The 14,925-nt window shown below is 41.2% G+C and overlaps 1 protein-coding gene across 2 annotated transcripts in view; it reads right to left on the reverse strand.

Annotated features, from left to right (window-relative positions):
* The window catches only part of ramp1 (receptor activity modifying protein 1), a 62,742-nt gene extending 47,817 nt beyond the window's left edge, over positions 1-14,925 (reverse strand). For both annotated transcript variants that reach the window (XM_028393515.1, XM_028393514.1), the window contains exon 1: positions 14,360-14,925. In XM_028393515.1, the coding sequence (XP_028249316.1) occupies positions 14,360-14,417 (58 nt within the window). In that variant the 5' untranslated portion in view covers positions 14,418-14,925. The remainder of the gene's footprint in view (positions 1-14,359) is intronic.

The raw sequence follows: 14,925 nt of genomic DNA on the forward strand, positions 1-14,925 counted from the left end.
GGAGACGTGGAGGGGGCCGTAGGAGGGCAACAACCCAGCAGCATGACCGCTACCTCCTCCTTTGTGCAAGGAGGAAGAGGAGGAGCACTGCCAGAGCCCTGCAACATGACCTCCAGCAGGTCCACTAATATGCATGTTTCTGCTCAAACTGTCAAAACAGCCTCCATAAGGTTGATATGAGGGCCCGACGTCCACAAGGAAAGAGTGCAGACTGGTGAAAACTGTGTCAAAGTCCTATGAGTCGAGCAACAAATTATTTACAAATGGTATCTTTTGCTGCCTCCAAAGCTGAGTATATGCATGTCCAAGTAAACACTGATAAGACTGAAGCAAGGAGGGAAACAGAGTGATACAAATGCAGACAGAATTCTGCTATCACAATGTAGAATGACCAACCAGCACACACTGTGATGGCTCTCCAAATGTAAAACACCTAAAAGGAGGGCGGGCCTAAAGCAGTGGTGCTTCCTTTAAGCTGGAATATGTTTGTTTCCAGCTTCATTATCTTGGGACTCTGCTTTCTGAACCTCAACTACAGCAAAAGGAAGAGGCAGTGCTTACAAACCAAAAGCTTATGCAGAACTTATCAATCATCAGAAATGGGGTTTTAAGGGAGGGAGGCCTTAAAGAGACTGAAGATAATATTTTTCATTTTCAGGCAGAGGTTCAACTGTAATGCATGCAATGCTGACCCAGCAGCCTTTATGTATGGCAGAAAATATGAATGCATGTATGCAGAACTGGATGCATGTAATCACCTTCCTGCTCATATTAAAGCTGCTGGCCATTAAGTATGGGGATAATAAGTAATATAATATAATATGATATAATAAGATGACGCACGGTTGAGTATATGTAACACAGTATGTGTTTTTCTTTGGATGTGCCATATATAGCTGCCTATGTTTGACGAGACAGTTGCCATGCAATGCATGTTTCCACTTAGCCACTCAATTGTAAGCTTATGAATATATTCATGTGCTTGCACCATGTAGCAGTTTATGCATGTGTGCCAAGAGGAAGTGTGTACAGCGTTTAAAAGTGCAGTAATTTTATGGTCCAGTAAAAGTTTTACTGGGACGACTCAAACGGGTTTCCTGGGGGTCCCTGTGTTTATACTTTAATGGGAAAAGTAAGACCAGGACAGCTATAGAAAGTCCAACTGGGATCCCATGTGATTAATAATATATAAGCTTCTATTGTACAGTAATGGACTTGAGTTACCATGTCTCTCATGATGTATGGGAGTTTTTTTTTTAAGTTTCTAAGAGTGGCGTTTAAAGGCAATGAAATAATGTGATCCATTCATTACATAGTGGAATACATTGAGAATAAAATAACATAAAATGATCAATGTAAATCAAAGTTATTATCCCACAGAGGTCTGGATTTAGAACCATACTCAAAATAAAAGTGGAAAATCACATTACAGGCTGATCCAACTTAAGTGGAAGTTCCTCAAGACATGTCAAAATGAGGCTCAGTAGTGTGTGTGGCCTGCACCTACCTGGGCATGCTTCTGATGAGGCGCAGATGTTGTCCTGAGGGATCTGAGGGATTAAAGCATCAGTCAACTCCTGGACAGTCTGTGGTGCAACGTGGCGTTGGTGGATGGAACGAGACATGATGTCCCAGATGTGCTCGATTGGATTCAGGTCTGGGGAACAGGCAGTCCAGCCCATAGCATCAATGCCTTCATCATGCAGGAACTGCTGACACACTTCAGCCACATGAGGCCTAGCATTGTCATGCATCAGAAGGAACCCAAGACCCACTGCACCAGCATATGGTCTCACAATGGGTCTGAGGAGCTCATCCTTGTACCTGATGGCAGTCAGGGTACCTCTGGCTAGCACATGGAGGGCTGTGCGGTCGTCTCCAGACTCTGTCACCTCTGCCACATTTATGAACCTGCTCTCATCTGTGAAGAGCACAGGGAGCAATGGTGAATCTGCCAATCTTGGTGTTCTCTGGCAAATGCCAATCACCCTGCACAGTGTTGAGCTGTAAGCACAAGCCCCATCTGTAGACGTCGGGCCCTCATACCACCCTCATGGAGTCTGTTTCTGACAGTTTGAGCAGACACATGCATATTAGTGGCCTGCTGGAGGTCTTGTTGCAGGGCTCTGGCAGTGCTCCTCCTGCTCCTCCTTGCACAAAGCAGGAGGTAGCAGTCCTGCTGCTGGGTTGTTGCCCTCCTACAGCTCCCTCCACATCTCCTGATGTACTGGCCTGTCTCCTGGTATCTTCTCCATGCTTTTTGCCACAGATCTCATTGATGTGCCATCCTGGATGAGCTGCACTACCTGAGCAACTTGTGTGGGTTGTAGACACCGCCTCATGCTCCCTCTAGGGCTGAGAGCACTGACAAAATGCAAAAGTGATCAAACATCAGGCAGAAAGGATGAGAGCAGAGAAATGGTCTGTGGTCAGCACCTGCAGAACCTCTCCTTTATAGGGCTGTCTTGATAACTGCCTCATTTCCACCTGTTGTCTGTTCCATTTGCACAACAGCAGCTGAAACTGATTCACAATCAGTGTTGATCCTAACTGGACAGGCTGGTTTCACAGAAGTGTGACTGACCTGGGGTTACATTGTGCTGTTGAAGTGTTCCCTTTATTTTTTGAGCAGTGAATATTCAGTGAATGAAGGGGAGGATTTTTTTTAGCAATGTCTTTTTATTGTGAGAAAAAAAGTCAGTATATCATACAGGAAACCATTACTTCAGGTTGCCTAATACTAAGATTAAAAAAAACATAAGAGTTAAAAGAGGCAGTACTAACCTTTAAACATGACTGTAGCTGTAATAAGTTTGACAGTTTTTCAATTTATTACACACAGGTTACTTACAGCAGCTGAATAAATACAGCATTGATAAACAACCACAGCTTCCCTTGTTGACACTTGATGCTAACAAAGCATTAGGTGTCTCGCTCAAGGGCACAGACACCAGAGAATATGTGGTTCACTTTGTACATGACATGAATGTGTTCACTATATGTGTGAGGTTGTGTGTGCTGGATCTTTTGTGTTTTGTGTGTGTGTGGCTTAGAATACTAAGGTGCTGAAATACGTGTTGGCTCCATGGCACCTACATAATTGCTAATGGCCATCCCACTATGGACAGGGCACGAACACATTTACACGCATACACACACATATCACACGTACACAGTGATATACATGCACATTCACACATGCTTCATTAACTAGCAGCGCCTGAATGCTGCTCATTAGCTGCTGAGGCGTGATGGTGAAAACTGTAACTGGGTTACTGCTTTGCACACACATACTGTATACAACAAAAGCATAAACAAACACACACGCACACAGATACATAGGCACACACACCAGTCGTGACCAGCTATATAACAGATTTATGTGGAGATAATAAGGAGCTATTCCATATGGGGACATAAGGTCTTATTTTGATGTTATTCATTCCACATGTTGAATTTGCTCAAACGTATTATTGATCCATTTATGGGTGTTTTCTTATAACCACTTCTTTATGGTTATGGTACTATCAGAGACTTCAGACATTCTAATGCTTATCTCATTGAATTTTCCACTATTTTTCTTTGCTTTTTCCAGAGAAGCATTAAATTCTACCAAAGAAAAATCAAATGTATAATTCCGAGCATCATCAGCACATTAATGAAGGTTCCCGGTAAGCCTGGTGCCTTACTGTGTGGATTTTTTCCCAGGAACTCTGGCTTCCTTAACTGGGTGCTTTATATTGGCCATAGGTGTTATTGTGACTGGCTATTTGTCTCTTTATGTTAGCAGGGTCCACAGTGTACCCTGCCTCTCGCCCATTGACGGCTGGGATACACTCCAGCCCCCTTGGATCCTTTACTGCAGGACAAACTGGATTCAAAAAATGAATGGATGGTTTGGATGGATAGTGTAAGACTGAGAAGAACCAGGGCCCATGTCTAAGGTGTGTTTACACTGTAAGATACATAATACCAGTGTCAGATGTTGACTTGATGTGTCAGAGGACCTTTTCGAGTCAAAAATACCCATACACCATATTGAATTCTGTTCATATCTGGGGAGGTATTTTATTAAAAATGCTACAACACACTCTTGGATGTACATAGTTTTTGCCACAATCCCACTAATATGCAGAAAATGCTGGAAAAAATTTTCCATCCATCCATTTTCTGAACCCGCTTTGTCCTGCTACAGTGTCACAGGAGGGGGGTTTCTCAATAAACCTAACTTGCATGTCTGTGTGGTATGTGTGTATGTATGTGAGCGGAAGCCATAGGAATCCCACACAGGCACAGGGAGTATGTGCAAACTCCACGCAGAAAGGCCCCTGCCAGGTTTAAACCTTAGTTATTTCATTCAGTAGGTTTATGTTGTCTTTTCACATTTACAATAAATAGCACAAACATAAAAAGGCAAAATAAAACAAAACGAACAAATAAAATACTCATTGATGACATTAAGTGATTTTCATTTAGCCACATCAAGCTGATGGAGAGCGGTGGAAGAGGAGGATAAGTGTTTTTATTAATCTCTTCATTTCCATATGAGAATAACAGTGGAAAGGCAGTATTACACCTCTGAAGGTTTAGTGGCTGTTACCTGAGTCCAGAATGATATATGAAGCAGGCTGGTCACAGACTGATGAGCTGCTAAATGAGGTGATTACAGAGGAGCTGCTGGCTATTTGTCTACATTTACCAGCAGCTACAGTGTGAAGATTGAAACAGAGGAGATGCGGTGTGTTATTAAAGCTACTGCTCAGGTCTGTCGGGTCTATCAGGTCTATCAGCACTGACAAAGTGAAAATATAAAGCCCCCGGATTATAGGTTTTATTCCACTCTTGCAGTGGAACCACAATGACAACCAACTACCTTTGATTCCATGGTGTTACTGACACCTTAACTGCAATTACATGTTCTGATTTTGTCGAATGTACAAAATCTGCTGTCTTCATTTAGTCTATTTTAGGATTTTCTGCACCACCCTGCTCGATCTGACACTAAATCTCTTAGTAAATTGCTAAATTGTGCATCACAGGCAGCATGGAAAAAGAAAAAACACTAATGGAAGGCCAATTAGTGATCTAGTGTGTATTAAAAATTGATTTTTTACTTAAAATATGTAAAGAAAAATCCTCCACGAGTGGCTTTGAACCTACATGAAAGAATTTCCATTGATGAAGAGGTTGTTGAATTCTCATCTGCACGACGCACTGAGCCACTGACAAACAGAGAGCAGAAATTAAAGGTCACTAGTTCAAATCCCTGACCTCGGACGATGTGTGGTGAGACCTGATGTATTATTTAAAAGCTTTTCAGCTGGGGAAAGATTGGCTGGGCACATTCTTTAGCAGTCCCCTACACATGCAGTCAAACAGTTCCTTGAATACCCTTCATACCACACATAGTGAGAACCACAGACTATGGTGCACTAACAAATCTACCAAAGACGGACCAAATGCAAACTTAGTTTTAAAATAAATATATTCTTTACATTAACACACATGCTTTATATTTATGTCACACAAAGATGACTATATGTATAATAGAAAATATACCAAATACATTCTGCAGCATTTGTACAAGTGTCTTTTAACTGCAGATTTTCACATCAGTTGCTTCAGTTGTGTTAGGTTTCAGGTACAGACATGAAGGCAGGCTGAGGTGAACTAAAAGGGGGCTTTTAATAAAACAAACCAAAATCCAAAACACGTAAACCCCCAAAACACAAAGTACAAACCAATAGAGTAAAAAGCAACTAACAAACCAAACAACAAAGGAGATGCAAAAGGGAGGACAAGAACACACAGGAGGACTTGGCAGCACAGAGGAACACCTAGGACACAGCACTGTGAAAAAACTGACGGTCTGACAAAGACAAAGGGAAACACAGGACTTAAATACAAGAGGAGAACAAGACACAGGTGAGACACATTAGGGCGATCTCAAAGGCGGGAAACACAAGGAAGTAAGACACACAATACAAGGGGGAACATGGATTTCAAAATATAACAGGAAACACAAAACAATCAGGGACAATCAGTCAGGGAAGGAATGAAAACTGAACAGAATGTGTTCAGATGTTTATACACTGCCTGGACAAAAAACAGTAACCAAAAGAAATAGGTCAGACACTCTAATATTTCATTGGACCACCTTTAGCTTTGATTACTGCACGCAACTACTGCATAAAACACACAACCTGGAGGTTAAAGACGTACAAAGATAAACAAGCAATTGCTCGCTAACATTACACCGATACACCATTACAGGTGTGTCGCTCAATGACTTAGAAGTGTGGCACCATCTATGAGGTGGCTGCTACTGAGACCATGTGTCCTAAAGGCACATTGGACCACTTTGATTGTCACACTATGTCACAACATGAGGCTGCCAAGGGTACAATTTAACAGCAGAATGCAACTGTTACTTTGTTGTATGTCATGCACTAAAAGTAACAAGTAGAAGTGTGGATGTAGGAACCAAGCCTATGATGCTAATGAATGTCTGAATAAAAAAAAAAACATACTGTCCAATTATTTCACTACAACTATAACCACAAATGTCCTATATAAATTCAACAGAAAAAGTCAACAAAGGCATCAACACAATCAGTTCGACCCTTCCTCTGCAGATGGTCAATGTAAATATTTTAGTTGTACTCATAGTGACAACAGACTGACATTTTCCTCTGTATAACTATGCTACGAGCATGCCTAAAAATGTCACAACTGCAGCATAAGACTTTTTAGTGTCACTTCTTCTGGCCATTTCTGTATCCAGAAGCCATGAGCTGCTCCCACTGATCAGCTCGGTAATCAGAGCCACAGGACTTTGTCTGTTAGGGACAGATCCTGGCTGCGTGAAGAATGGATGTCCCAATGTCTGAGCCCCTCCTCCCTCCAGTAATTGCTATAAATACCCATTTTAAAATAGATATAGATTTTAATAGAAAAATAGGTTCAGTATGGAAGACTGTTCATCCTATGATGTGTGAGATTCCTCATCGCAGACCTTTCAGATGACCTAAGGCAGGGGCAGCCACTAGTGCTCGGCCTGTAGCTGCCACTGTGAGCAGGGACAGTGTGAAACAAGACATACAGTCTGTGGAGCAGAAGGAGGAAGGATGTGATGTGCTGTGATGGGGAGATGTGCTTTTATACTGACACCTGGGACTAGGCATTGATAATGACTGACCTGAGACGTACAGGCATGATTTAAATAAAATAAAAGACTATAGCAGTAATGAACACAGGAGGATGATGTGAAATGCAGATTCAGCCATTAGAATCTATACTAATGTAATTACTCTACTGTAAATAATCCCCATGCAGAGATTTCTAGAGACAATGCTAGAGAACACAACTGTGTTCAGACATGGTGGAAAGAGGAGGCACACACTCAAGAATTCAGACAGCCTTTAAAAGGAATGAACTTTAAAGTGTGGTTAGGTTTAGGGTTAGGGTAAGGACAGATGGTGGTAAGGCTTCACAGAAACCACCACCGAGCCACTAATGTTTAAGAATACGTACAGTCGTATCTCGTAGTCCTTACATCACAATATTGTGTCTCAAATAAAGTAAACAAATAAGCTCCATCTGTCAGCAGGATCACCAGAGAATCATCATGGCTGCCTCAAACAGCAGCAGCTCATTCCCAGCTAAAGGCTAAACCCAGTCCATCCTGTAGACCTGTCCAACAGACCACTGTTGCCTCGCAAAGGCAAGGTTAGTTCTGGAGGCTGCCATTCAGTTGTGCTGACAGACGCAGCTTGCCCGGTAGGCTGTGACTTGTCAGCCTTGCCACAGTGTGGTAAGACTCTCAGTAGCTGCTGATTCGGGCAGAGTACGTCAGAGTAAGTCCAAGTCACCAAAATGTGCACACGCAGCATTACTGTGTACACTTATTCTTACTTTCCCACTGTAACACATGGTGTCAGAGCATAGCGTCAGAATACACTCACACAATGCTGCTTCCATTAAACACGTGTGCTCATACTGCTCACACACAACACTCAGGAGTCTCTACACACAACACACCAACACTCGCTACACACCCCCGCAGCTTTCAGGACCTTTCTCGCTGTTTTTTTGGAGACAAGTAGCTTCATTGAGAGTGTGAGCAGGGTTCTGAGTTTTTTTCTTGACACTGTCACCTGAAGTGCTTGCTCAGGAGCCAGGCATAGGGGCTTTCTATAGTCGACAACATATAACAACAATGAATAGAGCTGAATATAAAGAAATATGCTGCTTCATATCGGGTTTCTTCTTTGTCTAATGATGACGTGACAGACGCAGATGTTTTACATGTTGATCCTGGATGCAACCACTTCGACAAGTCAACATGTGAAGCAGAAATGCAAAAGGAGAAAAAAAAATAAATAAAAAAATCCTCAAAGAAAATTCCAGCTTGATGCACTGGTTGAATGAACGGCTGTGACAGGCTCACTACGACGCTGTTATGTAAGGTTAAACGTAATATATGAGAGCAGGGGCCCAGACAAATGGGCTGTAAAATCAGCTCTGTGTTCCTCAGTGGCTGAGGCTGATGTCTTGGATTTTGAGGAGGAACAAGGGTTATGTTCAGAAGTTATAGCTTTTTAGTTTAGTTTTTATTATGGAACATGTGCTGAAACACACACAACAAAAAAATGAAACAAATGATTTAACACATAATCAAAATTGTTCCTACTGCAAAAATTGTCTATTTTTTTGGATACCATGGTGACCAGTCCTACTTCAAACAACACATTTGTCATGCACCCTAGACTACAAAAGTGCGCCAGGGGCCGTATTAAACATTCTTAGCGCTAAGAGTTTCCCTAAGTGGTGACTTTCTAAGAAAATTCTGAAACATCTTAGCCCTTAAGACAGGTCTTAAGGTAAAAAGAAAAAACTTTTACGAGTAGAGAGGACGACTTTTAAGGCTTGAGAGTTCCTTAAACAGAGAGGACATGGCAGAGCGACAGAGAGGAGAAACCTTCTCCAAACTATGAATGACTGAGCTATAAAAACGCTACAGATTAGATGGAGCGGGCATAATGTTTGTGGTTGACCTAATCTTAGATTACAAGACATCGATCACTTTGGTTTTCACATTCTTCAACCTGTTTCCATGTTGTTTGCAGGTAAATCTGCACCAACCAGCGCCTCTTTCAAACAGACTAGAACAGCTAGAACAATTACTTTCAAGCTATTGTGTTTATGATCACATCATCATTTGAGATTAAAAGACTTCATGTCTGTCACACTCATGCTGTTTATATTTTTAGGAACATATACTCATGATTTTCCTGTCAACCAATCACATCTCCTAAAACAATGCGTCACAGCAACAGGGTCCCCTACGCCTCCTCACTAAACTCAAACTTTCAGTCTGCTCCTCAGAGTCCCTCAGAGAATGTTCTAAGCTAAGAGTCCTTCCTAAGAATTTTTAGGTAAGATAAGAGCTCTCTGAGGGGATTCTTTGTTGGACTTTGTTGGAAAAAAAACCCATGATACTTTTTAGGATAAGCTTATTGTGTGAACCACAGATACATATGGATTTTATGTAGTAGAGTGTGTGATTAATTTGCAAGTTGGACAATCATGTGATTAATTGGAAATACAAACAGTCAGTGATTGACCACCCTAGGGGAACAAAAACACAAATGTCTTTTGAATGGATGACCCCCCATATGAGACTTTTGTCCCCTTGCTTGCTCAAGTATATAAAAAAAATGAAATGAACCTGTTTTTGTGTGTTTCAATCATAGAACCAGAATCAGCATTTTGCATTCTCTCCCTATAAATGTGCTTCATTCACTTCACTTTTACTTTACCTTGAAGTTATAGTTGCGAGTGTTGAGAGGAATTTTAACACTGAATGTCATCACCAATCTTTTTGCAGAGATTTTGCAAACACACACACACACACACACAGAAAACGGTTGGTTTCTAACAAGAGCGACATTTGTCCTCAGCACCACCAGTGATCTGGGACTAAATAAATGACTTAATCAGAGTCTGTGTTAGCCTGTGTGATGCCAGACACCACTTACTCTTTCTATCCTTAAAACAGTGTCAGGCTGCTCCCAAATTATGCCTGGACCTCTGAGCCGACTAATTTCACAAATGAATAGGCTCTTTAAGGCAAAGCTAGGAGCCATTTTGATCCATATTGATCTAAGTGAGGTGAAACTGCTAACTGCGCTGCAAAAGCTGGACCTTGGCTCATTATTTGAACCTTCTTTTGTGGACTCTGCTCACTCACTAGATAAGTTATCCTCACCGCCCTGTAATAGGGAAGTCTCTGAAGAAAAGATGGAGTTGAGTGGAAGTGGATGCACAGAGGAGGTTATCTTATGTTACAAAATGGAAAACAGCTCCATCAAAAAGGGTCAGAGCTACTTTTGTTAGCTGTCCTCTTCTTTTATCTCTCAGTTCACCATCTATCTAATTAGCCACAGTCTGGTGGGCGGGTCCGTCTCACAGGATGCACGTAAACACACATGAACACCATACAAAAACACAGTTATATATCAGCGCTATTAAAGCTTTCGCCATCCAGCCCCACCTACCTCATTTATCTCTTTCTGTCTTGTTAGAGCAATTCTAGCTCTCTTTGCCCCCCCACCCCACCATCTCTCCCTCCTCCCTCTCTACTGATTTATGAAGCTTCTTAAAAAACGTCCCCTCGAGTCCTTCACAACAGAAATACACACTCTGTCCGAGCAGAACGCAGACAGCACCAGCCCAGTTCCTTTCACGAAATATGGCCATGTTCTCTAGATAGTTCAGAGCTTATCAAGGGGACTGGAGCAGAGACCTGACAGAAAAATTAACATTACCGTCTCTACCCGGGAACATCACAGACTCTTGAAAATCTGCAGCAAAGGGAGGTCAGTTGATGTGCTATTTCTCTCTCTCTCTCTCTCTCTCTCTCTCTCTCTCTCTCAGCTATCTTGTTGCTTTTAAAAAATACAGTATCATGTCTGCTGGGGCTGCAGGACGTCAGCCAAATGACTGGAAAAGTAACTGTCATTCCACACTGAGGCAACAAGCGCTTATCTGGTTAAGAAGTATGTAGCATTTTATCATCAAAAAGCCTGTATCTTGTCTCCTGTCAGTGCTGGGGGAAAAACTGTGGAAATGCACTAATGTAAAAGGACAACATTTGTATTATGCAAGCTCTTTGAATCCAATACCATCCTATCACAAAGTCACGGCTAAGCTTGTGATAATACATCATTTTAATGATAGATCAAATGACTTTTAATGTGAAAGGCTTGTGGAGATGCATCCAAAGAACATTATCACCTCATTCATCACTGCCTACATCATCTAGTCTTCTCATTATTAAGTTACACATTTGCACGTTTCCTCCAGGCACACAGCACCGACGGAAATTATGGCTTATAGCGCTATTTTTTTAACATGGTCAGACTCCTCTCTGCCCATGTGCCAACTCTCCATGACTCTCAGTCAGAGCCTGAGCCAGTAAACACCTGACCCCATGACTATGAGTGATATTAATGTGTTTTGTTGCCCAGTTAAAAAAAAAAAAACACAGATAAGGATTGTGCAAAGGATTAGTTCCTAATCAGACAGATATTTACCAAAAGAAAAAGGAAAGTGAAAGTTCTTCGTTGCTTCACATCCTCACAACTAAACACATTCGATCAACGATTCCTCACATCCCCCAAGAAATGACGCCCAATTAACTGTTACCTTAATCATATGACCCGTGTACAGTCACTGTTGTGTCACTGTCTAATCATAGACTGAGTTAGCAGAATCATCTTAAAATTCTCTCTATTGTGTTCCCCTGGACCAGGTTTATGTTTCTAATGGTGGATGCTCGCTGTGCTTGTATGACCCACACTGTTCCACCTAAACTGTAAATAATCTGTAAAATAGTCATTATAAACAAATAGTCAGAATTACCGTTTGTTTTCCCCTGAGTTCTTCCACAAAGTGTTTTTCTCCTTTGTCACTCCTTCTGTGTGTGAAATATTTCAAATGAATTCAAACTGAATCCTGAGCTGTCAGATAAAAGACAATGGTGCGAGAGAAAGAGGATTAAAGCGTCTCTGTGCCAATCCCTTTATATCTATCAGAATAAGTGATAGGCTCCTTTTTCTATTATCCATTCTGCTCTCTTTGGACAAAAACAAAACTATAGAAGCCGCTTCTTTCATGGGACAAATGATCACGATGACTTCAGCAGCAGCGGTTAGTTTGATTTGTATCAGACAGATCTGAGTAGAGATAATTATTTGGGGATACAAGGATGTAAAATGCTCATTAAAAAGTGACTTTTAAAGAGTAAAACTTGTGTTTTTAAATGAGCATATGGTGAAACAGTAATGAGGCTGCCAGGTTTTACTGTGATGACTCATAACTTTCTCTCTTTGTAAATACAGACCACCTACGTGGAGCCTTTGTAACAGGAAACAAAGGGCAATACAGCAGAGGAAGCTTGCCGGAACACCTTAGCTGAAGTGTCACAGTGTGTACAGTGCACAGCAGTTTGTATTGTTGTTGCAGTATTTCTAACTGCATGTTTTAACCCGTGCAGGTCAGAGCACTTTTACATAAGTCTCCACGATGTTAAAACACTAGAACAGAAATGTTTATCGCTGTAACTTTCTAAAAACCGACAGCTCTAGAAATCACAATAACTTTGAATTTCCTGCACAACTGTCCGTGGAGCTGATCGTGTTGTTGTCCTGCAGGCAGCAGCAGACATGCATAGCTATCCCCCATATTTACTCAGTATCACCTAACAGCCCTGCTTTCCGCTCCCGGCTGGTTCCGTTGGGAAGAGGACTAAACACTGAGGCGGTTGGACAGCATGTCTTAAAAAAAATCTCAAAGAATATTAAGCAGCACACAACTGTTTTCTGGTTAGGCTCTTAGCTGATACTTCTATGGTATTTACCACATGACTGGATGAATAATAAAACTATTCTGTATATTTCTGAGCCTTTACATCAGTTATATCATGATAAAGGTACCTAATGTTTGACTGTTTCAGCAGTGGAACACATTATGCATGTCCATGAAACATCACTGAAGTCTGTGTAGGACTGAAGTTTGTCATAAATATAGACAGTAAATGCTGTAATATATATATATATATATATATATATATATATATATATATATATATATATATATATATATATATATATATAAAATAAAAATGTATTTTTTCATCTTGTAATTGCAATAAACAGCAGAAGGACAGGGAAATGTCTTATAAAGTCTTTTTTTGTACGTTTTTATATTTTTACCAGACATCTCCATTATATGTCATAAAAGGAATGTACAGAAATTACATGGAATTTAAACCGCAGACATCATTTTTCCCATTATGTGAAGTATGAATGAACATTATATAACCTGTGCTTATGCATGCCAACCATGTTTCTATCAAATCCCTCCTTATCTTATGCTAATATAGGTCTATTTGACATTTTCTTATCACATAAAATCCATCATTTAATTATAAATCGTAATCTTCAAAAGATACAGACAGATTATATATAGGTGATTTAGATACACAACGCAGGAAGAGCTTTATCTGAATGTCACATTAACAGAACACTAGTGTAACTATGAAGATGTATTCATGAGTGAAAAGTCTACCTCCTATGCCTCATGGTCATTTTGCCAGGTCAGCATGTGGCCAGACATCAGCTGACTTATATTAAGGTGTATAGGATGGATGGAATAACACATTTACAAATTAGTTCAGGAGAATATTTCAAAATAAAAGACAAGTTTCTAAAAAGTCATTATGAGACAATGATGCAACTATACAAAAAGTTTATCCACCTATTCTTAAATCAGTTTTTCTGCTGTGCATGCCTTCCTTTCTCTTTAAGATGTCTGCTTAGAGTAAGTGTGCCAGCCGGCTTCCTCACACCTTCCACTGGCTGCACATCCATGGTGAAAACACAACACCTCCTAACAGCTCAGCTATGCTCCAGTTTAAACAGAGATTACTGTGTTTATGCTGCACACAGGGTGGGTTGGTCCCTCTGCTAATCCTATAATTATTTTGATTTCTTACCATAACAAAGCTGCATGGTATTTTTTTATGATAAACTGGTAAAGGATTTTATGGACTAAACAACAATACACTTATTAAATCATTTTATTATCAGGCCAATGACAGATTTTTATTGCTGCCTGTAACTTCTTCACCTTCACAACTGCTCAAACTAAGACATAGGCTAATTATAAGATATATATTTCTGTTTCTGTAAAAGTGAATGATTTAAGTTTCATTATTTTATAAAGCTCCCAAACTCACGTCACACTGTATTCACAACATTTAATCACATTAGTGCAGGCACTGAGTGAGACTCACCTATGATGAACCACAGGAGCGTCTGTTTCTGCAGAGCTGAGCCGGTCTGCGAACCCATCCTGCCGCTCTCCACACGATCCACTTGACTTGAAGTTTTGGAGGGAAGGAAAGTGAAGGGAAGGCGGACTAACAGGAGCTCACACAGTAATTGGTACCATCACAAGTGACTGCTTGCTTGAGAAATCCACGTAACGCGACCGTGCGATCAATCAACACAAGCCTCCAACGTATCAACCTGGCGCAAACTGCTCGGGGGAGAGCCAAGACTCGTCCGTGTTCCTGCTGAAACTCAACTCCCCCGAGTTCTCCTGTCACCGACCGTATGTCATACAGACGTGAAACATATTGAGTCGTAAAGTTGGAGCTTTCTTTCCAACGAGCCGTCCAGGGGTTTAAAAATAGAATTCCAGAGTTTGGGCTGCTGCTGCTTCTGTTGCTGCGGCGGCGGCTGCTGCTGCTGTGCGCAACGGGACGCGCAAGCCTGGGACCGGCGGATCTGAGAGACTGTGTGAGGGTTCACTGCTTCTCCCGAGGACACGGCTGCGGGTGAGCTGCGGGGACACAGG

This window comes from Parambassis ranga, chromosome 21 (assembly GCF_900634625.1).
Source record: "Parambassis ranga chromosome 21, fParRan2.1, whole genome shotgun sequence".
NCBI lineage: Eukaryota > Metazoa > Chordata > Actinopteri > Ambassidae > Parambassis > Parambassis ranga.